At 48.5% G+C, this 20,567-nt stretch overlaps 10 protein-coding genes across 10 annotated transcripts; 4 read left to right on the top strand and 6 right to left on the bottom strand.

The window, feature by feature from the left end:
- Window positions 1–50: 50 nt before the first annotated feature.
- RhiXN_03793 (protein AF-9) lies at window positions 51–1,010 on the bottom strand (the record flags this gene model as incomplete). The annotated part of the gene is made up of 4 exons (XM_043323610.1): window positions 51–540; window positions 591–627; window positions 681–909; window positions 993–1,010. The coding sequence occupies 4 exons, from the start codon at window positions 1,008–1,010 to the stop codon at window positions 51–53; spliced, it is 774 nt and encodes a 257-aa protein (XP_043176029.1).
- A 273-nt stretch (window positions 1,011–1,283) lies between these two features.
- On the top strand, window positions 1,284–1,726 carry RhiXN_03792 (Cytochrome C oxidase subunit VII; the record flags this gene model as incomplete). Its single annotated transcript, XM_043323609.1, has 4 exons — window positions 1,284–1,305; window positions 1,359–1,396; window positions 1,460–1,511; window positions 1,581–1,726. The coding sequence occupies 4 exons, from the start codon at window positions 1,284–1,286 to the stop codon at window positions 1,724–1,726; spliced, it is 258 nt and encodes an 85-aa protein (XP_043176028.1).
- Window positions 1,727–3,317: 1,591 nt separating this feature from the next.
- Window positions 3,318–6,456, bottom strand: RhiXN_03791 (nucleolar complex protein 14; the record flags this gene model as incomplete). Its single annotated transcript, XM_043323608.1, has 8 exons — window positions 3,318–3,725; window positions 3,783–4,160; window positions 4,216–4,614; window positions 4,663–5,574; window positions 5,624–5,689; window positions 5,743–5,813; window positions 5,864–6,125; window positions 6,184–6,456. The coding sequence occupies 8 exons, from the start codon at window positions 6,454–6,456 to the stop codon at window positions 3,318–3,320; spliced, it is 2,769 nt and encodes a 922-aa protein (XP_043176027.1).
- A 614-nt stretch (window positions 6,457–7,070) lies between these two features.
- RhiXN_03790 (double-stranded RNA-binding motif protein) lies at window positions 7,071–7,814 on the top strand (the record flags this gene model as incomplete). Its single annotated transcript, XM_043323607.1, has 3 exons — window positions 7,071–7,087; window positions 7,144–7,723; window positions 7,776–7,814. 3 exons carry the CDS (start codon window positions 7,071–7,073, stop codon window positions 7,812–7,814), a joined length of 636 nt encoding a protein of 211 aa, XP_043176026.1.
- Window positions 7,815–8,096: 282 nt separating this feature from the next.
- RhiXN_03789 (coiled-coil domain-containing protein) lies at window positions 8,097–8,446 on the bottom strand (the record flags this gene model as incomplete). Its single annotated transcript, XM_043323606.1, has 2 exons — window positions 8,097–8,294; window positions 8,396–8,446. The coding sequence occupies 2 exons, from the start codon at window positions 8,444–8,446 to the stop codon at window positions 8,097–8,099; spliced, it is 249 nt and encodes an 82-aa protein (XP_043176025.1).
- A 19-nt stretch (window positions 8,447–8,465) lies between these two features.
- Window positions 8,466–11,269, top strand: RhiXN_03788 (fumarylacetoacetate hydrolase domain-containing protein 2; the record flags this gene model as incomplete). The annotated part of the gene is made up of 11 exons (XM_043323605.1): window positions 8,466–8,588; window positions 8,639–8,725; window positions 8,777–8,978; window positions 9,034–9,194; window positions 9,252–9,339; window positions 9,389–9,793; window positions 10,119–10,178; window positions 10,258–10,439; window positions 10,512–10,537; window positions 10,595–10,796; window positions 10,877–11,269. The coding sequence occupies 11 exons, from the start codon at window positions 8,466–8,468 to the stop codon at window positions 11,267–11,269; spliced, it is 1,929 nt and encodes a 642-aa protein (XP_043176024.1).
- Window positions 11,270–11,411: 142 nt separating this feature from the next.
- RhiXN_03787 (aspartyl protease) lies at window positions 11,412–13,149 on the bottom strand (the record flags this gene model as incomplete). Its single annotated transcript, XM_043323604.1, has 9 exons — window positions 11,412–11,776; window positions 11,829–11,949; window positions 12,006–12,141; window positions 12,193–12,220; window positions 12,274–12,341; window positions 12,393–12,646; window positions 12,724–12,799; window positions 12,854–12,990; window positions 13,051–13,149. 9 exons carry the CDS (start codon window positions 13,147–13,149, stop codon window positions 11,412–11,414), a joined length of 1,284 nt encoding a protein of 427 aa, XP_043176023.1.
- Window positions 13,150–13,474: 325 nt separating this feature from the next.
- RhiXN_03786 (uncharacterized protein) lies at window positions 13,475–14,884 on the bottom strand (the record flags this gene model as incomplete). The annotated part of the gene is made up of 5 exons (XM_043323603.1): window positions 13,475–13,532; window positions 13,593–13,650; window positions 13,711–14,664; window positions 14,725–14,803; window positions 14,858–14,884. The coding sequence occupies 5 exons, from the start codon at window positions 14,882–14,884 to the stop codon at window positions 13,475–13,477; spliced, it is 1,176 nt and encodes a 391-aa protein (XP_043176022.1).
- Window positions 14,885–15,210: 326 nt separating this feature from the next.
- On the top strand, window positions 15,211–17,981 carry RhiXN_03785 (rRNA processing/ribosome biogenesis; the record flags this gene model as incomplete). The annotated part of the gene is made up of 10 exons (XM_043323602.1): window positions 15,211–15,504; window positions 15,556–15,729; window positions 15,779–15,892; window positions 15,958–16,090; window positions 16,139–16,259; window positions 16,314–16,401; window positions 16,454–16,563; window positions 16,621–16,698; window positions 16,762–17,263; window positions 17,319–17,981. The coding sequence occupies 10 exons, from the start codon at window positions 15,211–15,213 to the stop codon at window positions 17,979–17,981; spliced, it is 2,277 nt and encodes a 758-aa protein (XP_043176021.1).
- A 112-nt stretch (window positions 17,982–18,093) lies between these two features.
- Window positions 18,094–18,923, bottom strand: RhiXN_03784 (Fungal hydrophobin; the record flags this gene model as incomplete). Its single annotated transcript, XM_043323601.1, has 5 exons — window positions 18,094–18,175; window positions 18,227–18,300; window positions 18,351–18,434; window positions 18,491–18,656; window positions 18,715–18,923. 5 exons carry the CDS (start codon window positions 18,921–18,923, stop codon window positions 18,094–18,096), a joined length of 615 nt encoding a protein of 204 aa, XP_043176020.1.
- Window positions 18,924–20,567: the final 1,644 nt, after the last annotated feature.

Below are 20,567 nucleotides of genomic sequence, written 5' to 3'. Positions count from 1 at the left end.
AACTTAACAATGTATCACCGAAGGGCATAACAAGACACACGCTCTCATCCTCATCCTTCCAACTCGGCAAGCGTCGCTTTGAGTTTCTCCACTTCCTTCTCGGTCTCAATTAGCTCTGCACGGACTTTGTCCGTTTGTTCGGCAATATTTTTTCGAGCAACTTCTAATCGCTCAGCCTCTTCTTTTTCCAGTGCCAACGAGAATTCTGGAGCGCCTCGAGCGGTTACAGCTAATGATGCTGGATGCGCGATGTGCGGTGGGTTAGCTAGTCGGCGCTTCGTTTTGGGTAAGGGTGTAGGAGGGTGTTCGAGTAAAATCTTCATGAATGGTGCAGGTGGGTCTGTAAACACAATTTCATCGTATTGCCAGGCGTGAATCGGATCGCGAGTGGGTGGGGCGGTCACTGGGGCACCAGTCGCATCGGGAAGTGTAGCAGGGGGAAGCCAGGGGTGGAGTTTAAGATGATGGATGAGTGTGATGGCTTTTTCTCCTGATTCTTGTACGAAGGTTATACGGATTGGGATATCAAACTCTCCCCACCTATGGGATGATTAATTAAGTCAAGGAGGAAGCCTAAGCAAAAGGCGTACCCAGTCTCCGTTATCTCAAAGGGAGGTTGTTCAATGGCTAGAAATACATGATTAGGTCTAAGCACTTGTTCCCGGTCAGATATGACCTACATCGGTTAGGTTGAGCATATGTTTCGTGAAGCTTGAAGTTCACTCGTTTGATAAAGTGTGTCAGGTCGTCCGCGCCACCTGTTTGGTCCGTTTTGCCCTCGGGAGAGGCAGCACTTCGGACCGCGACGGTCCACCGGTGTGTATGGTCAGGTGGAGCAGCACCCCGTTCAGTCGGAGTTAATAGCACGGAGTAGTTTCCGTAGATAATTGGTCGGTGGACTGAGACTCCCTACGAAATGAAATACGTTGGTGGAAGAACGACAATCGGGAGGGCTGGGACACACATTGTTGTTTCTAGTGTTTTGTACTCACCCTCACGCGTTCCGTCATTTCGTAAGAGCAATTTCAGTGAAAAGGAAGCTGTTTTTTTATTCCAAAGAATTTTGCTCTTGTTTTTTCGCAAGCTTTTGTACCAGATACGCAGATATCGAGTGGCTCGGAGCTTTAGCTATGGTGGTCAGGAACCAATTACAAAAAGGCAGGCGCTTGATGGATGAGCCCAGCGCTTACCGTCAAGGGTCCGAATCCACCCGGGACCAGGGGAGACTTTGGACTCTCACTGTAACCAAACCAGCCTTGATTCACAAATCGCATATTTCCACTATGATCAACTCTCTTGTCAACCGTAAGCACTTGCGTAGATTTGAATGAATTAAAGCTTATTCTTGACTTGATTAGGCCCCAACCACGTCCGTGAGAGGCAAGTGTTGGTTCAGGTGAGCATTGATTCAAAGCTGGAGGGAACATAAGCAATTCTCAATCAATTCGATAACATTCAGTCCTCGAGCAAGCCCGTATATCTGCGTCTCCCTCGTTCGAGCCTTTACTTCAGTACGTCAGGACACTCCTTATGACAGCACTTTATCTCATCCAACGACTCTCCTTGTAATCCACAACCAGACGCATACCTTGCTCTCTTCGGAGTTGGCATGATCGGAACCACCAGCGGTCTTTACAGCCTCATCAAGGCAGGCTCCAGTTTTCTCTTGCACGATGAATATACTAATTCGGCTACTCCTATAGGGCAAGTCCGCCTGAAAGAATAATATTTGTACTTAGGACGGATCCATCTATGTATCTTTCCGGTCAAATCAACGCCAATTTCTTGGTCTAGAGCCCTTTATTCTTGAGAAAGCGATCGGGAAATACAATCCAGCGCATGAGTTGTGGTAGCGGTGTAACGATGCGAGCTGAGATGATGCGATTCCTGATTTCTAATCAGAATCATCACGAACTCGCTTTGCCCACACGAGGCGAAGCGAGTTGTTAGTAAGCCATAACTGGGATGCCTGGTGGAAATTGCAGTATAGGCATGATATGACAAAGGTTCGGCATGTATAATTAATTGGATTCTACATAAGACACAGTACTGGTACTAGTTTGATTCATATCCGTCCGTTGACTCAACGTCGGACGTGTCTGAGTGACCATTCTCGCTGTCTGGATTAACAATGTGCTCCATGAAATTGAGAGGCTGTTCAGCGCGCCCAGAGCAAGCTTGGTGGCGCTGGAGAGCATGTTTAAGAACCTGAAGCCGCTCAAGGTTCTCGGGCAGTATTACGCTGCGCTCACGTGTGCAAGTGAGCTTGCTTGATGAAAAAGCACGCTCCGATGATACGGAAACAAAGTTGAAGTGATTTCAGAGTGGTGCATACGAATCTAATACAAGTAAATTAGCTGATGGCTAGGTATAAGATAGTATGTACAATTTAACATACTCGAGAGGCTAGTTCAGTGGATGAAAGGTTTTTTTGACTAGCAATTGATGGAGTAGGAAGCAACTCCGTTGACTGCTGTGAGTAAGGTCGACAATTATGCACTGGGCATGCGAGGCGGCGAACACATAAAGAGCACGGAGGATGCATAGTAAAATAGATTATAGGACAGTTGTTTGAATTTACAAGTGGTACTGTGGCCTGAGTCCGCTATCCATGGCCACCTTAAGTACTTTTTTCCCCCTGTTTTTTCGGCCGACAATTACAAAACAATGCGCATTGTGTATATGCGCGTTTCTATGGTTCTTTTGCTGCTCAAGCCATACACGTCATGGGCGCCCAACGGTTGCTCATACACCATATGGCTATGATACATTTACTACGATTTTATTTCATTTTTGAGTACAGTTGTGGAGCGCCATATATGGTTGCATTAAGTTCTTCCTTCCGATTGGTTACAATTGGCCACATCACGTGTACTTACCTCTGATGCCTGGGAAGCTTCCTCAAAGCTCGTAGCAACCTCATAATTAGGGAAGCATGAGCCGCAGCTAGCTCGCTTCCAAAAATCACCGGCAGTGAGGTGAGTGATTCATGAGAAAATCGACCTCGCGAACACCGCTAAGTTGTGGTACATCATCGATAATTAAAAACTCTTGCACAGCCACCCTACGCCTCAAAACCATAAACGAACATGACGACCCGAGCTCATATGAACTGTGCAAGTTGTCCGACGTTTTAATGTTTTCAGGATCAATTTTAATAGCATGGATGGATGACAGGTAAGTATTTTACAAATAGATATTTTGTGCGCGCTCCGAGGTCGTCCGGGCCCTGCATCAAGCGGCCAAGGTATCCGAATCTCCCGGCAACAACGCCATGTCTCTCGGAACCTAGCAAAGACAGACAGAAGGCCTAAGTTTCATTTCCTTCCAGCCCTCTTCTTCTCTCGCTTCTTTTCCCTTTCCATCTGTTTCTGTTCTGCACGCTCACTGTGCATCTCGCCCACCACCCTCGCCATCCGCTGCTTGTATGCTGCATCCACCTCCTCCTGTCTCTTTGCCCTCTCCGCTGCGAGGAATTTATTATCTTTTCTCAATTCACGAAGTGCACCCTTTCTTTCCTTTCGGTACTCTGCACGCAGCTTGGCAGCTGCCGCACGCTCGTGGTCTGGATCATGTGGTCTTCGTCCAGAATATTGAGCATCGAACTGGGGAACACAAGTCGCGATTGGAATGGGTTTGTGGGCTTGAAGCTTGAGAGGCTTCCGTGCACTCAGGGAATGCTTGAGCGTTCGAGAGATGGCATCCAGAGTTGATGAGTGCCGTTTCTATCGAACGCCATACGGTCAGTTAAGTTGATTTCTAGGGCCGCAATACGAACGTACTTGTAATTCAGAGGACTGCTTCTCCAGATTAAGACCCTCGAGGACCTTCTTGGCTGGCTCGAACAACTCGACGAACCCGCTCAAGCTGGCATACATCTGGGCAAATTTGGCCAATAGAGTGAATGCCAACGCCAACAAGTCGATTTTGTCTTGCGGTTCGCCGTCTCTATGCAAATTAAGTAGCGTAGAAAGATTAGGAGTCCTAGGTGTAAGCTTCCCAGATGACTTGAGCCTGAGGCCTGGTAGAGATCCTAGTTCGGGTGCAGGGAACCATCCTGGAAGATTTGTTTCTGTGAATTTATGAGGCGCCAGATTAAGGCAGGCATTGAGCAAAAAGTTGATTGTCTCTGGTACGAATCGTTTAGAGTATGACTCGTACTAGAATGCTACGTTAGCGGAAGACCCAAACGACGCGGTAGTAAGCCGAACATACCTGTAGCACTAGGGTGCACAAAAATAACCCCGACGCAATGTCCTCTAGATTCCTTAGCCGCGATTGGGAAAGGTATTGCCCGATCAACAAGATGGCAGGTGTTCCTACTGCATGGTTCAAATCGCTCGTCGACCAAACTACACCTACAAGCCTTAATAGAGCAAGTTCAGCCGTTCCTGGCCAGGTGTGTGAATTAGGCAATGAAGCTCCGTGAGCTATCCCCCGAGCGAGGTTTTTTTGCATGAGCGTTAATTTGGATACGAATGCTTGAGCGGCAATGGTTGGATAGGCGGTGCTTAGTGCATATATATGTGGTGTAAGAGATGACACTATGGCGAACGATGGTGTAGGTGAGGAGGTTACGTAGAGGGTATAGTCGAGGAGGGTAGCGACAAGGGACTGAATAACTGGGTCAGATAGGACATAGCATGAATAGAAAATACGAACCTGCAGTCTCTGTTTATTCCCTTCCGCAAGGCTGGGGTGATACTGAACTCGAATACGATGAATCACTGTCGGGATGTCTTCTTGCGATACACCATCTAGTATCTCAAGCAATTCTTCGTGGGAAGAAGGGAAAGAGAAAGTAAATGGGAGAGTTGATTTAGCAGGACCTTTCCGCTCCCTTTTAATTTTGGATGATTTGGTTTGAGAGGGGACAAGTGCTTCGACCTCTCCTTCGATAGATTCATTGTCCTCTCCAGCCCCATCCGAGAGGTCAGATGGGTCGATTTCCTCAGATGCACCTGCCTCGCTTTCTTTCTCAGATCCCTCGCTTTCTTCCTCCTCGCTCCCGTCATCTTCGCTTCCCTCTTCCACTTCCTGGTCCTCACCCACTTCTCCAGTCACCCCTTCCAGCCCAGCCCCAAGCCCATAGGCGTCATCTTCCTCCACAAAGTCGTCCTCTAGATCATCTGCCTGGGCAGCCCTCCTCCGTCGCTTCCCACTTCGTTCATCCTCATCCTCACTTTCTTCCCCGCGCATACGCCTTAGCCTCGCCTTTTCAGCCTTTTCAAGTGCTTCAGCAGCTTCTTTCGCCAACTCTTCTTCAGTTTTCAACCGGTCGGTGGGGCGAGAGCGTTTGTCAAAGACGAGTTCGCGCACAAACTGGTCGTAGTCTTCGTCTGTTTTTGCGATAGGTCCGGTCTTGTCGTCGTTCGCACTGGTCTTTTCATCATCTGGCTTTGTCTCATTCGAAGTATGTTGCATACGAGGTTTTCCGAGTGGTATACTGTTGCTTCCACTAGACGAAGGATCCGGAGGGGCTGGCGCATATAGTAGATCTCTAATAGAAGCGAATTCTTGGTCGAGCTGGTGTCGAGCATTGTCGTCCGCCTCGCGCTGCTCTTGTCTCTCTGCCTAATACCGGAATTGAGCATGTGTGACGCACATAGTCGAGTAAACATACCTTGTACGCTTTGCTCTTTGCGATAATTTCCGACATGACCTCTGCTTTGGATTTCGTTCGTTCGGACTGCGGGTCTTTGGTATTAGCATAAATCCCCAGACTTTCATGAGTAAATCTACCTCGTCCTCTTTCCCATCATCATCAAATCCTCCGAAATGATCATGTCGAACGACGTTTGCATCAATTTGTCCTAAGGAATAAAATTTAGCATAAAATCTACAGAACTCATATTTTACTCACCGCTCTCCTCGTCATCGTCCAATTCGATCCCTGCCCCATCAAAGTCATCCAACGCATTCAAGCTTTGGCCATAGTGCGTAAGCTCCTCATCATCTTCCAAATTGAACACCGCTCCTTTGGTCTGTCGCTGTCGTTCGCGAGTGAATCGCTCGAGCATTCTTTCCTCAGGCGTCATCGTCGCATCATTCTCTCCGAACCGCCGATCCACTACTCCCCCGGTACGGCCTTTCTGCTCGTACTCGACAAGAAGTGTTTTCTTGCGCTAAGCCGTACGTATATCTCAGCTTGGGAATTTTCGAAAGTGCTACAACAGTGCTCACCTGTTCCAACCCAGCCTGCCGACTCACTGCCGGTTTCCCAACGACACCCTTTAACTTTCGCCCACCGACATCGTGTTTTAGCCTCGTGACCCGTTCGTCGAATGGATTCAATCGGCGCTGGATGGCCTCGAGCTTGGCCGCCTTCTTTGCCTTTTCGATAGCAGTTCCTTCCCCGCTTTTCTTCTTCTTATGTTTCTGCGGCTGAGAATTTCGTGACAATCCTGCCGAAGAGAGTGCAGATTTTAGTTGTTTTAGTTGTGAGGTTTTCGCCATCGTCAGCCAGAAACAGATAAAGTGCAGACCCGAGAGCCGGTGGCCGTTTGTAGCGGCGCTTAGTTCCCAAAATTTGGATAGAACCTTGCGTTGGACCCTGGATATCTGGGGACCCAGGCCTCGCGCGCGAGGCTTGCAACGGAGATCAAGCAAGGGTGCCACGGGTCAAGATAGCCAAGTTATATCAGGACAGCCATTGAGTCAGGGTGAATTGACTATCACCTCTCCATCATCAATCAAACCGTCCATCTGCCGACATTCTTCTTGCTTAAAGGTAAATATTAAATGCATTTAGTGGAATGGTACTAAATCTTAACCCAGTTGATTCTTTACCATGGACATTGTATTCAGCCAATGTCCCCCTTTGCCTGTTATCTCTGATCTTGTGTTGAGGGAAAGGGTTTTTACACACAGGTCATTTGTAGTTAGGCCTACCAACACTTTTGAGGACAATGCAAGCCTTATTTTACTTAATTTAACTAATTGTTCTCAGTTCTTACCTGGTTAATAGGCAAATGACCCTATATATGACAATGAGTCCTTGGAGCATTTAGGGGACTCTGTAGTCAATCTATGTACAACACAGCTCATCCAATCTCTATATCCCTTACTACATGCAGGCCCTGCTTCAGTAAGTTCAAAACTTGTTGACTATACTATGCTAACTGCGTTATAAAAGCGCATTAGGGCATTGGTGGTGGCCAACTCCCACCTAGCTAAGTTTACTCAGCACTATAAGCTCCATTTCCAGTTGCGCGGGAATGCATCCCAGCAGCTTACAATTCAAGCCTCCATGCCCATCCATGCAGACCTTTTTGAGGCCTATGTAGGGGCATTGTTTCAAGAGCAGGGCTTGAATCCTGTTTACAGCTTCCTATCTCAGGCCCTCGGTCCCTCTATTTCATTGGCTTATGAAGTGGTAAAAGGAAACTATGTTGAAGGGTTTGTTGCTTCCACACAAGCCAGGCTTGTTTTCTCTTCCTATGTTGGGGGATCTGATATCCCACCTGCACCCCTTATGGCCCACCCTCTTCCATTTACAGATGAGTCTGGGTGCACAAGCTTGCTCAACCAGCACTTTACTCAGCAGCACAAGCACCTGGACTGGGAGTTCTCTCCTCCTGGTGGGTCAGCCTCTGCCCCTGTGTGGGAGGTGAAAGCTGTGGAAAGGGGAGGAAGTGTGTTGGCAACGGCAACAGGAGCCACCAAGAAGACTGCTAAGAATATAGCAGCTAGAAGGGCATTGATTGCCTTGGGAGTCCTCCAGGTAAGTGGATCGCACACAGCTTGAGTATACTATAATGATACTGATTTGGTAGGCCCCCTCTACTCCACAAATCGGCACAGAGAATGCTTAGGTGATTCTCGATGAGAAGGATCTAAGTGTAGCTGCCTGGTTTGCGGGACGGAGGAGAAACGGACGAGCACGCTCTCAGAATATGTAATTTTTTGTTGTATTGGAATGGAAATTGGATTGGATGTAGTCTCTACAGAGGTGTGGTGGTTATACAGTGCCCGAATAAAATGTACCAACGACTAGAGTCGAACCCAAAGTTAGCACAAATAATTACCGACGACAAAGACGACATACGGGCCTGGCGCTTAAAGAGCGAGGCTGTCGGGTGTGCAAAGTATGGCGATCACGACGGCCGTGGTGGTTGCTTTTTGATGAGTCCGGCCGCATTCGCCTCGGCATCGATATCGTCAAAGTTATCCTGCTTGACCGCACTGATTGAATAGGCCCATACGCCCACTGCAAATGCAGCAATAGCACTACCGGTCAATGCGTTTCGGACTGCGAACGGTTGACGAGCCCTTTTGAGCGCTGGAGACATTCCCTAGTCAAGCGCCACACATCACCACAGAATGCATCCATGAAGGAGACCGAGGAACCACAAATTAGAATAACATTATTTCTCCAAAATAAATTGGTACACACGTATCCCTGAGGCCGATACGAAGCATTCGCGCTAGCCTTGGAAGTCGACATGATCGTGAATCAGAGAACGATGCCAAGTCACGTGGGACTAGGAGATCTCCAGCCGACGACGATGAGCAAAGCCAAACCGACGGATGACAAGACTGCGCCGCCGGCCAAGGAGTACAGATATGCCACCGAGATTTCCCAGATGGTGAGTTGGTCAAACCGACTTTGAACAAGATGCTGAAATCGTGGGTGTAGATGTTTGTTTTTGGTGAAGTCCAGGACCCATTGACCGAGACTGTCAACCTTGTGGAGGATATTGTGCGGGGACAAGTCGTCGAGATTGTACGTAGGATACACATTCTTGGATTATCAGAGCCGCTTATAGTGGATAAGCTCATTCAAGCTCGTCAACTTGCAGCCCGTAAAGGCGCACGCAACGTTTCACCTGAAGACTTAATATTCCTAATTCGATACGACCGAGGAAAAGTGAACCGACTAAGGACTTATCTCGGGTGGAAAGACGTACGAAAAAACGCCAAACAGGACGGAGACGGGGCTGGGGCTGCTGAGGTCGATATTGACGAGGGTCAGGCTGGTAAGTATGCCAAGTTCATCATTCGTGACGTTATCATTTGACCGATTGGATTTAGACGAGGCAACTGCAAAGCCACGCAAGATGACCGTCAAGCTTCCATGGGATATTGTAACCGTGTATTCAGAAGTGCTAAGAACTGGTGTGAATGTCAAGGAAGATGAGGACGAAGACGAGGATGAAGTCGAGGCACATGAAGATAGCATCGCTCGACTGAGAGTGCGTCCATATTATAGCCCTTTGTTGGTTGACACTTACCTTCGGATGGCTTTGTAGGAAGCAGATGAGGCGACTCGAAGAATGACTCGTGAAGAATACGTCCACTACTCGGAATGTCGCTCTGCATCATTCACGTATCGCAAAGGTACGCTTTTTCTCTGCTACTCCCGCCTTTCTTCACTCACCTATTATAGCTAAACGTTTCCGAGAATTCATAAATCTCCCCGCATACCTCGACATAAAGCCCAATGACGATACTATCGATATCCTTGGCTTTCTGGCATTCGAAATGGTCCGCGCGCTATGTGTAGGAGGTCTGGCCGTCAAAAGAGCCCTCGAAGAATCATACCAAGCTGTGGAGATTACGGGAGCAAAGAGGAAGGCTCCCGAGGGTGCAGAGTCGTCACCAGGAAAGAGGCGCAGGAGGTCAATGTCACCTGAATCCGGAGGGGCATGGGGGAGTGTTCCAGGCAGTTCGTTGTTCCTACCTCCGCCCGAGGCGAGGCGCGCTCTGCGGCCGGCGCATATCCAAGAAGCGTTTGCAAAGATGCAGAGGGACTGGGCGCACCAGCGCGGGTCAGGAATGAGGAACTGGAGAGGTGGATTGGTTAGGACCAGGGTTTCGCTCATTTAATCTACTGATGTTATTCGACGAGGGATATTTGGCTTGGCTTATGTATTGTTATACAGTATCGCTTTCGCTGTCGTTTAGTATAGTTGTTGTACTTATTATGGGGTTAGATTTGGATTTCCAATTCACCGGTCTATCTTAAGCACTCCCACTTCAGGTGGTTGGAATCAAGTTGGAATTCCGCTTACTGAGCGGCTTGGTCCTAGAGCATATAAGGTAGTCAAGATGAGCGCATGATTCGTGCTCGACAACCACAATCATGTCCCACTGGACCCGTTTAATCCGCTTCACAGCCGTCGAGACGGGCGGAAAGAAAGTACACATTGGACAACCTGTTGATGCTAAAGTGGACGGTACGCACCCTGTTTCCCCCCCTCGTCTTATCTCCGTCTTCTTATCGCAAGATGAAATTGATTGATTAATTAAAAACAGTCGGACTCGCCATCCTCAAACGACATTCGCTCAAAGCGCACGAAATTTCTGGGAGCTCGGCACTCGACCCCGATGCTCGAGTCACCTCCAACGTTTTGACCGTCGATACTCTTTTAGAGCCTATTGCTCCCGAACAAATTGGATTCGTTAGATGTTTGGGGTTGAACTATAGGGATCATGCGGTACGCTCGTTCTCTATTCTGAGTGTATGCTTCGGATTCGAATGAAACTCACATGCGTGAATTCAATGATAGGCTGAAGCTAAGATGCCTATTCCCGAGTATGTTATGTCTCCTCCCCCTCCTCTCTCCTTGAATTCTAATGATTTATTCTATAGGGTACCAGTGCTGTTCTGCAAACCATACACATCCCTTATCCCCGCCCTCACACCAATTCGGATCCCTCGCGCCGCCCAACCAGTAAAAGAGAACCTATCAGACTACGAGGTCGAATTGGCCGTCGTTATCGGGAAAGACGCCAAGGACGTGAAAGAGAGCGAGGCGTTGGACTATGTTTTGGGTTACACGGGGGCCAACGATGTAAAGTCGTCTCTCGCATCTATTCCCCGGTTTTCTGAAATTTAACGTATGGTGTTGGGGTCGGGTGTGTGTCGGTATAGGTTTCGTTTAGAAAACACCAGCTCGCCACGTCGCAATGGACGTTCTCTAAATCGTTCGACCTCACGAATCCTATCGGTCCCGCCCTTGTCCGCAATACCAAGCACATTGACCCGCAAAACATTCCTCTGACGGCCACCGTTAACTCTCGTTTACTCCAAGACGGAACGACTGCCGACCAGATATTCGGCGTGGCAAAGACGATCGCGTTCTTGAGCCAAGGCACGACTTTGAAAGCTGGCAGCGTGATTTTGACGGGAACGCCAGCGGGTGTTGGGTTTGTCAGGGAACCCAAGATTTGGTTGAACCATGGGGACGAGGTTCGAACGTACGTAGGAGCGGGAATTGGGACTTTGGTCAACAAGATCGTAGAGGAAGGACGAGCAAAATTGTGAGCTAATGATGATAGATGAGATAAAATGTGAAAGCACGGAATTGTCCGCTTTTAGATTAAATAATATTCAAAATCTTTGTTCGTGCTCGTATTTATTGATACATCATGGTCGACCCTTTTTGCCTCGAGACACCGGTGGCTAATTATTGGAATAGTAGCGCAGCGGCGACGTCCAAGTTCCCCCCTGCCGCCTGCAATAACTGTATCGCCTGTTCGCGGGTCGCTCCGAACCCTTGAAGAGTCAAAATATGGTCTTCAGGGAAGGAAGCTTGGGCAGCTGGTGGCTGTTGGCGAGATGAAGGACGCAGAGGGCCGGGATTAGGAGTAGAATTAGACCCAGGTGCGGAACCCAGCGTGCTTCCAGATCCTGGAAATCGTTGGGCTGGGGCGGGTGTAGCAGAGGACGAAGTTGGTTGAGTACCTGGAGCTGGGGTAGAAGTAGAAGGTGTCTGAGATTTTGAACCCTCAAGATCGGCCGAAGTGTCGTGACGAGCTTTGTCGGGGAGTTCTGTAACGAGGATGAGCCAGAGATGGAGCAAACAGGCTGGATATAACGTTACCATGTTCAGAAAGGAACTTGACCTCCCTGCCTTGAATCCTTAACACATTCTTCTCGAGGTCAATGCAGGCCTGGTGAGCTTTTAACATGTCTAGCCCAAAGAGGAGGTCTACATCTCGGCCCTGTAGGACGAAGAAAAGGTGAGGATCTTTCGTAGAAAAATGTAATGGCGTCTCACCTCCATAATAGTAAATGCACAAGGCAAATGCAAGTCGGCAAGTTTGAGCTGAGCACTATGCACTCGGCCCAAGATCTTCGCCGTACCCACTCCCTTGGCAATCCCAGCAAAACGCTTATCAAGTAGTCGTAGTAGGCTTTGATAAGATGTTAGGACGAATATCTATCCAGTCTGTCTGAATACTTACCCGCACTGTTCTGCACACTCGGGGCTCACTGAATAAATGTAAGAACGATTCACTAATTGAGCAAGAGTGAGTGCGGCTTACTAATAGTCTGCTGAGCACCACTGTCCACAAACGCCTTTACCTTGACCCCGTTGACCTCGACAGGAATACTATAGCACCGTTAATATAAACGCTTTCCCGAAAAAGATAACAGAACTTACTAAAGCATAATAACCCTGCCAAAGAACTCGGGCGAATACTCCATCGCATGCTCCATATTTTCCAAAACAGCCTGTTGACGAATAGCCTCCTCAATGCGCCTCTGGGTATCCACATTATATGGATCAGAGTTCAGAGCGGCAATCTCGCGCTGTTGTGCAAGCTCGGCGTCGCGTTGGCGCTCTCGGTGAGTTCGGAGGAGTTCGCCGAACCTCTGAGGGTCGTTTTGGATCGCGTCTGCGAGTTCAGGCTGGGTCTGTGGACTTGATGAGTATTTGTGGTGGGTAGGTTGGGTGGAGGGGTTGTGAGGTCTGCTCCATGGGTTGGACTCACCTCGCGAAGCTGTCTCATCAGGTTTGGATCTCCGAGTAATTGCAGTCTCATCATCTCTTCATCATGCGCTGCGCTCCTGTGCACAGCATTTTAGACTGACGGCTCTTGGTTGTATCAATCGCTGACATACCTCCCTGCAACAACTACCTTTCTTCTCAATTGTAACATCGCATCGTCCTGGACTCCCGCACTCGCAAGCGTGGCCTTGGGATCATTGAGCTCGCGTCCTTCATGCGTGATGCTCTGTTCGTTGATAGGAATTCCGCACTGTATTTATTCACATTTTATTTCATTCAGCCTATTTACCCGGTGACGCGCTTGGCTCACCTCGGCCTCCAAGAGTGCCATGAGACTCTCGATCTCCATCGTGTTATCCACTTCGAGCCCGTAGACCTCGCCAGTTTCTGTAGCGAACGATAACTTCATGACGCGGATGGGGGGTTATGGATGTAGGTGCAAGTACAGTAAATTAGTGTTTCCTTTTTGTAATAACGCGGAGGCGATCAGGGTTCAGGTTGGCGCTATGATCGAGGGGGCTCTGCCTTTGAGCTTATCGCGCACGTACCCTTTATATATACACATATATGCTCAGCAGCCACGCCACGCTAGCAACAGAACAAGCTGGAAGGTGGTAGAATAATTACGCGTACTGATGTGAAACACAGTATCAGAAGGGAAATAGTAAAGTAACTAGTGCCTGTATAATTAAATAACACAGTGTGATATGTGAAAAGTACACAACGAAAGCTGTCTAAGTAAATCGCCCATGCCTCGCTCCGCGTGAATGATGAGCGCGAGAAAACATCGACCTATAGAAAAATGATGTGAATCAGCCAAAGCCTACACAGAGAATGAACAAAGCAACGTACATGCGACTGGCGAAATTGTTGCTCATCATCGCATCTTCAAGTGCAGAAGAGCTCATATCTGCATCAGGCAAATGGATCAGCTTCTTGTCTTGGCCCAAGTCATACAAAAAAAACCCACCACTTATATCACTAAAGCTCGAAGCACTGGATACCTGGCCGCTCCCCGCATCATGTGCGCGCGTCCGACCTACCGGGCCCCTTTCTTGCGCCTCCGATACAACACTTGGTGAGCGATGGGTTCCGACAGATGTCGCTCGCTTTGTCACGCGCAAGGGCAGGCGGGCCCGAGAGTCTGATGCAGGGGAAGGAATATCCGGGATAGACCCGCGCTGGGACATGGATGCGGAAGCCGACGTGGTCGTGCCGCCATCGGCCATCATCGCAGTTCCGGTCGGGGTCGTCAAGGATCTTTGCATTTGGGACGCGGACATGGTGGCCGTCTGCGAACGAGTAGCGTGCGTTCGAACTTGCGAGCCCGACTGTGACCGAATCTGAGATGCCAACTGCGACTCGGGTCGGATTTGGGAGGTCGTAATCGAAGGTGCATGTGACTTGTTGGGCCTCGCGAATCCAAAATACCCGCTCCCCATTTTCTTCTGTAGCTCCTTCAACTTTTCCGCCAGTTGGTCCGCCTCGTCTTTTTGTGCGTCGCGTTTTTCTTCCTCTGAGTCGGTTGGTGAAGGGGTAGAGCGACCAGAGCTGGGCGTAGAAGGCTTAGACCCCGTAGCCGTTCTGAGTGGCGTCAAGACAGGATTGAGTCGCGCCATCCGCGCAGGCGGAGGTTGAATGATGGTATGAGTCGAAGCATTGGAGCCTCGACTCCATCGTGAACCAATGGCCCCTGATGAGCTCATCCGACGAACAAGGGGGGAAGGTGTAGCAGTAGTCGGGGATGAAAGTACATTACGGGCTCTTTGCGTAGAGAGACCCAAGGGACGGTCGTCTGCTGGAGAGGTTGCAGGTTGTGCTTGTCGGATGCCTTGGAGTCCTTTGAGGTCTTGTTCGTATTTAACTTGCGCTCGATAAACGAGATATGGTACTGGTACGTCCAATTGGGCCGACAGCCCCGTCCCTAAAAATGAATAGGAGTTGGACTGATATGTCCAAAGCAAGGCAGCATCAAAGTACGTACAATTAACAGCGTTCAGGTTGGTTCGTGGGCGGGACAGTTCATCCCATAGAATCTTCTCTTTCTCAGGGGACCAAATCACCTAATTGCTTGGTAAGAACTGGACGTTGAAACACAACACCGTCGCGAGACTCACTGACTTGCTGGGGCGCCGGCGGAGCATCATGCGGGCGGTTATATGGCAGCCTTACAATAACATGGATTTGTCCAGTTTGTCCACTCTGTTGAGATGAAGCCCGAGGAAGAGAAGGCCGGCTCGTTGTACGGGGAGTTTGCTGAGAGCTCATAGTAGCACTAATAGATTCGAATGATATTGCACGCACAGTGAAGGTCGGATGTCTAGTTCATTGCCACCCGGGGATGTGGTGGTAAGAAGCCAAGCGTGACCGCCCCAGATGACAATTCCGGCGCTTAATCTCGATCTCCCATATTCAAATTGAATCCTAATTATTGTTTTTGCTTCGCTTCCTTGGTCGCCCAAAATTTGTGATGTCAACTGCAAAACATCCGCTGGAGCTTGTCCTCCAGAACCATCTAGGAACAGACGAGTCTGCTATCAAATATCTGCCAAATGTCCTGACTGTGCTTCAACAGCCTGGTATTCTCCAAGAGACTCGTGTGCTGGGGAAATGGAATGCTCGAATTAATAGTTTCTTGCACTCTCGGGAGGCTGCATCACGCTGGGTGGGACTATACATCGCAAGATATACAGCCCTAGGATCCAGGCAAATTCTAATAGATAATGCTCAAGGATGGGTTGGAGTGGTACTTCCGATGTTGTCGGTAAGTGTCTGTTAACTGTCTATAGCTGGTTGGCTGATTCACAAACGACAGAAACCCGAATCACCACCAAATCACTATTCTGCTATTCGTCTGTTGTCATATATCTTTACAGCAGTGACAGATATGCCAGAGTTTCAACGCCAAGTAGTTGTTCCCAACGTCCAAAAATGTAGCCAGGCACTATTGGCTATTGCGAAGAATTCCGAAAGCGAACTTGATCTCAAAGTATATCATATTGTGTCTTGCATATGTCTCCAGACTGAATTTTTTACAGCTCCTCGCTATAGATACCTTGACCAAACTAACGACATATCACCCAACCCATCATAAAGCACTTCACCAACAGCTATTAAATTTCACGCTCGAACACCTCCAAGGATCCTTTCCAGTACCGTCTAGCCCTCTTTCTTTTTCGATAACCAATTGCCTTTGCTCGTCACTTCTGTCATCAAGCTACATGCAGTGCTGGCTCTCACGGGCGGCAAGGTCGGAGCCGGAATGATGTGGAGGCAGAGCCTTGACTCGACCATAGGAACTATTTGGGCAACTTTAAGCACACTGAGAAGCACTTATGCCGATGTGCCTCGTAAGTTTTAGCTAGCCACTTTCGGACCAACCTACTCATGTTTATTAGGCCCGAGTACGATCACTACGCCTTTTTCGCTACCAGAATTACCAGCCGATTCCGCCGTTGCAGGACCTATTGCCCTTGACCGGTTCCGAAGCATGATTCACTTGCTCATAGATTTACTCAGGTATGTATTTTACTTGCCTGTCTACAATAATAAAGGTCGAAGGACTAGTTGTAGGACCCCAACTTCTCGGCCTGTGTCGATCCCACTCGGCCAGCTTTCTCATTTGACATTAGCTTTGCTTCGGTTCAATGCCAATTCGCAGGTATGTTCGCTTATCTGTTGCTATATACGCAGGCTTAAACCTTCAGTCTCAGTCCCAATCTACAAATGCTACATATGAAGCTGTCCAACGAGCAAACGAGGATGCAATTGTACCAGACCTATGCGCAGCAGGATGTATGCTGGCTCAACAACTCGCAAAAACGTATGTTATGCGCACTCGAGATATATTTGTTTTCCGCGCATCCTAACTATGCCCAAGTTGTGGAAAACTATTTACGCCGTATGCTTCTCAAGTGTTCACCGCTATAACATTAAAACTTGAACAAAATATTACAACGTATGTTATCCCCTTCATACCTTTACTTGGTCTCTATGACACTCAATCGTAACATACATTAAGAGAACTTCAAGCCCGTCTTCTCGCCACAATCCCTCCGATTATAGCAAGCACACATACTCCCGCTCCGTCAGCATCTTATAACCGCCTCGCAGCTCGGATACTCAAAGTTTTATCCCCTCTGCTACCATCTTCACGCACCCACTCTCAAGCCCAGCCTCTACACGAAAGCGGGACAAAAGGCAAGAAACGCGCACGCTACGAAGGAGACGAATTGTTTTCTTCCCATTCTTCGTCTACAAGCTCAAGTCCTCTATCACTACCAACGCATGACAAACTGCACATGGCTGCGTTATTTGCACTAGCTGCGCTGATCCCCACGCTTCCTCATACTACTCAAGCAACCGTTCATAGAACCCTACTCGCGTTGCTGTTACACCTCCCAAGAAAGGGGGGCCACAGGCGACTTGTTCAAGAAATAAGCCGCATATATGCATCCAAGCTAGGCGGAAGCCCCAGTGGAATGTTAGGTGTCGCGGTACAAGCTCTGAGTGCCATTGAGCAGGTGAGTTATGGACCCACGGTCCTGTTGAGTCTGGCCACTGAATGCTCAGCTACAGACGTACGACGCACGTTCTACACCTGGCATCGGTCATCACCACATCGTTCAATCATTCTTGCATCCCCGTGTTCCACCCGATTCAAAATCCGGACCGACCATTGAAAATGTGCTTCTCTTTTGGAAAGATGAAGAGGACGAAGAGACCAAGGAACTTAGGCACACGGCAGAGATCGCGATTGCAGATGAGATTTTGGCTTCGGAATTGCCTTTGGAAGCATCTAGAGGTTTAAATGGAGCCAAGCATGCGATGAATGATCTAAATGAAGAGACACTCAATGTGGAGCAGAGTACCATAGTCAATGGTATTGTAAAACACAGCGTAGTCGATGCGATTCCTGCACCTCTCCCTCCTTCTCAACCAATGGTACCTTCACCTGCTCCTTCCTTTGCTTCATCCACAACGTCCAACGCTGTGGCACCTGTAGCTCCTTCATCAACCTCGACAAGCACACCCTTTGTCTCAACTTCGCAATCTCAGCCGGCAGCTGTTGCAGCATCGTCGCTTTTTCGTAGCTCTATGGTTCCAAATACTTCTCAAAATTCCAGTTCAGCACCTGTTCCGGGACCTCCTTCACGACGGCTCTCTACACCAAACGACGACGACGACGACGATGAACCGATGCCTCAAATTGACTTGGGCTCAGACACGGATGAAGATTAAAATTACATTATGATACACCATAATTTACATCATTATAATACAAGGTTCAGTTGCAGAATCACATCACGCGCCCCGAGGTTCATCTTTTGCATAGAAATTCGCATCAAAGCTTCTATATGTTGATGTCCAACCCGAATGGGGTGCATCCGAGGCTTAGGATGCCTTGATTAGAGTTACGTTGGTTAGTGCAACATCTATCAAGAAGAGTCAGAGGCCGACGCTGGTCGAGTGTGGGTAAAACATACACAGCATGCTTATCGCACGAGTCAGGGGCGAGGGTACCAGCGATCAAGTCGCAAGTAAGCCCCATCAAGACGTCCTGAGATAGCTCTGTAAATCAAAAAAGCTCTCGAATGATAATGGACGTACGTTGAGCAAACCATCCTGCACTAAAGCACCGTCTAGTAGATTGGCATTGCGTGGATCCGAGTACTTGCGAACGTGCTTGCAGCACTATCAAAGTCATACCTAATTGAGACAATGTATTCTTCGACCTGATATCTACTCACGTAGCGGCGGCCAGCAGGGCAAGTGTTCCCTTTGGGAGAAAAGCCACCTGAAGGACGCCCAAAATTGAGGAGCCTCTTGTTGTGTCCGTGGTCACGTTTGATACCAAGTCCAATATCAGAGAGTGCACCCCCCGCCGTGAGCGAGTTCAACGTTCCGCCAACATCTCTAGGTATATCTATGTCAGCGTACCCGCCTTTAAAGGCAATTTCTGATGGTAGCTCACCCGGTGTCGAGCGTATCGAGCAGACCACGTTTGGCACGGCGGAGGTGAAGACCTGCGATCTCACTGTTTGCGCCAAGAAGACCTGAGCCTCCTGAAAGTAGCCCAGTGTCTGAAAGATCGAGCAAACCAGTTGAGTCACCGGACATATCCGCTGTAATATCGTACGCATTTTGACGACTAGAAGGAGTCAGGGGTGTTGGAGATGCCATAGCGACCCCTGCAACAATGGCTAGAGAGATAATTGAGCGCATATTAATAGGTAATTTGTTGATTTGGAGAGGAAAGAACGTGGTAAAGCTTATGGACGCAAGTAAAGCTGAAGAGGTAAGGTGTAGCCAAAAGTAATGGATCCGATGGTGGGTGGAAGTGAGGAGAACTACGAGAGCTGTGAACGATGCTCCCCTTTTGTAGACCATCGCCCCTAACCGAATTCAAACAAAAACAAACAAGAAAGGGGTTAGGGGCTAAATAAAGGTTTGACCTGAGATCCAGTCAGGTGCCCTCTGTCGATTTGCACCCCTTGGCTTGCTCATATTTTTCAGCTCTCTTCCTATTTCTCCGGCTAACTTGGTACATTGTGTATTTATTATGGTGAGTGCTATGCGCGCGAGGCGCCCACCTCGACCATATCTTATAAATCCCCAAGATGCTTCGCTGGATCTCTGTGATACTAGCTCTTATAGGCATTATAGTCGGAGCTCGTGGCGTACCGTTGGGGCATGGGCTTTCTCGCTTTTATTCCAACAACACACTCATCATAAGTAGGGTGTGTCGACCTGTTGATCAATACGTGAGGTTGCAATGCGAAAGGGTCGAACACTCTGGCTAACACGCTCTTGCTATATTCTAGTGCTGCCAGCGATTATACGACAAGGACCGCACCAAAGAGCGTGCAATTCTTCGTGATTTTCTGGGACTTGACATACCATTCAATGTAAGCACTTGGAACTGCCCCAGTAGGCGCGTTCGAAATCACAAATCAGTGGTAGGATTACCTTGTAGGTGTATCTTGTACTCCTATACAGATGACGTCCAACGTGATTAAATGCGAAAGTCCAGTTGTGTGAGTCTACTCCAGATATTCAATGGAATTATATTAATGCTTCTGGCATAAGGTGTTGTACGGGTGGGCAGGAGTACATGGGGCTTGTTAATACACATTGCTCACTCACATATGACGAGCAGATTGGAGTATAGCTTGTATACGGCTAATGCAGATTCTTGTATCGTACGGGCGAGATATGGGCTATAAAACCAAGCGCCTACGGCCGGTTGTTCTGGAGATTTGGTTAGTGATCCCATCTGCCAAATAACGACAAATAGCAAAGATACATGTATTGCGTTTACACTTTGAAGGCCTTCGAATTCTAAGTGACGGTACCCCAGGAGAGTTGAGGGAGCTACCAGAGATGTGGTCTCACAAGGAGGATCCTCACAGGGCACCTGGAACACCTAAGACTCTATGTGCCTTCGTGCCTTTGGGAGCGTCGGGGTTTTCCCAAGAGGTCTGAGAGAATCGCTTCCTCACTTCTGACACAGATGCTTTTGGCGACTCTGCCTTTTTGTGTTCTTGTTTTGGCCGCTTATAGCATACCCTGGCCTATTATCTAGCTTCTCAACTCTGTGCGGAACAACATAGTCATTGGCGAGTTGATTGAGAGTGTTCCATCCTTTCGGCTCTATATGCGTTAACGCTCTCATTCAAAGGACGTTAACGCCTCCGAATTCGCCCTGATACGGATAATCCTTCTGAAAATCGGCCTACTGGGCATCGTCTTTACAGTTCATCCCTAAATGGACCAAAGCGAAACTGTGAATTTATCCGAATTGTTCATTGCTATTGAATATCCCCT

Source organism: Rhizoctonia solani, chromosome 1 (genome assembly GCF_016906535.1).
Source record: "Rhizoctonia solani chromosome 1, complete sequence".
NCBI classification, from domain to species: domain Eukaryota; kingdom Fungi; phylum Basidiomycota; class Agaricomycetes; order Cantharellales; family Ceratobasidiaceae; genus Rhizoctonia; species Rhizoctonia solani.
The sequence above is the reverse complement of the archived record's forward strand: the minus strand, read 5'-3'. Positions and strand labels throughout refer to the sequence as shown.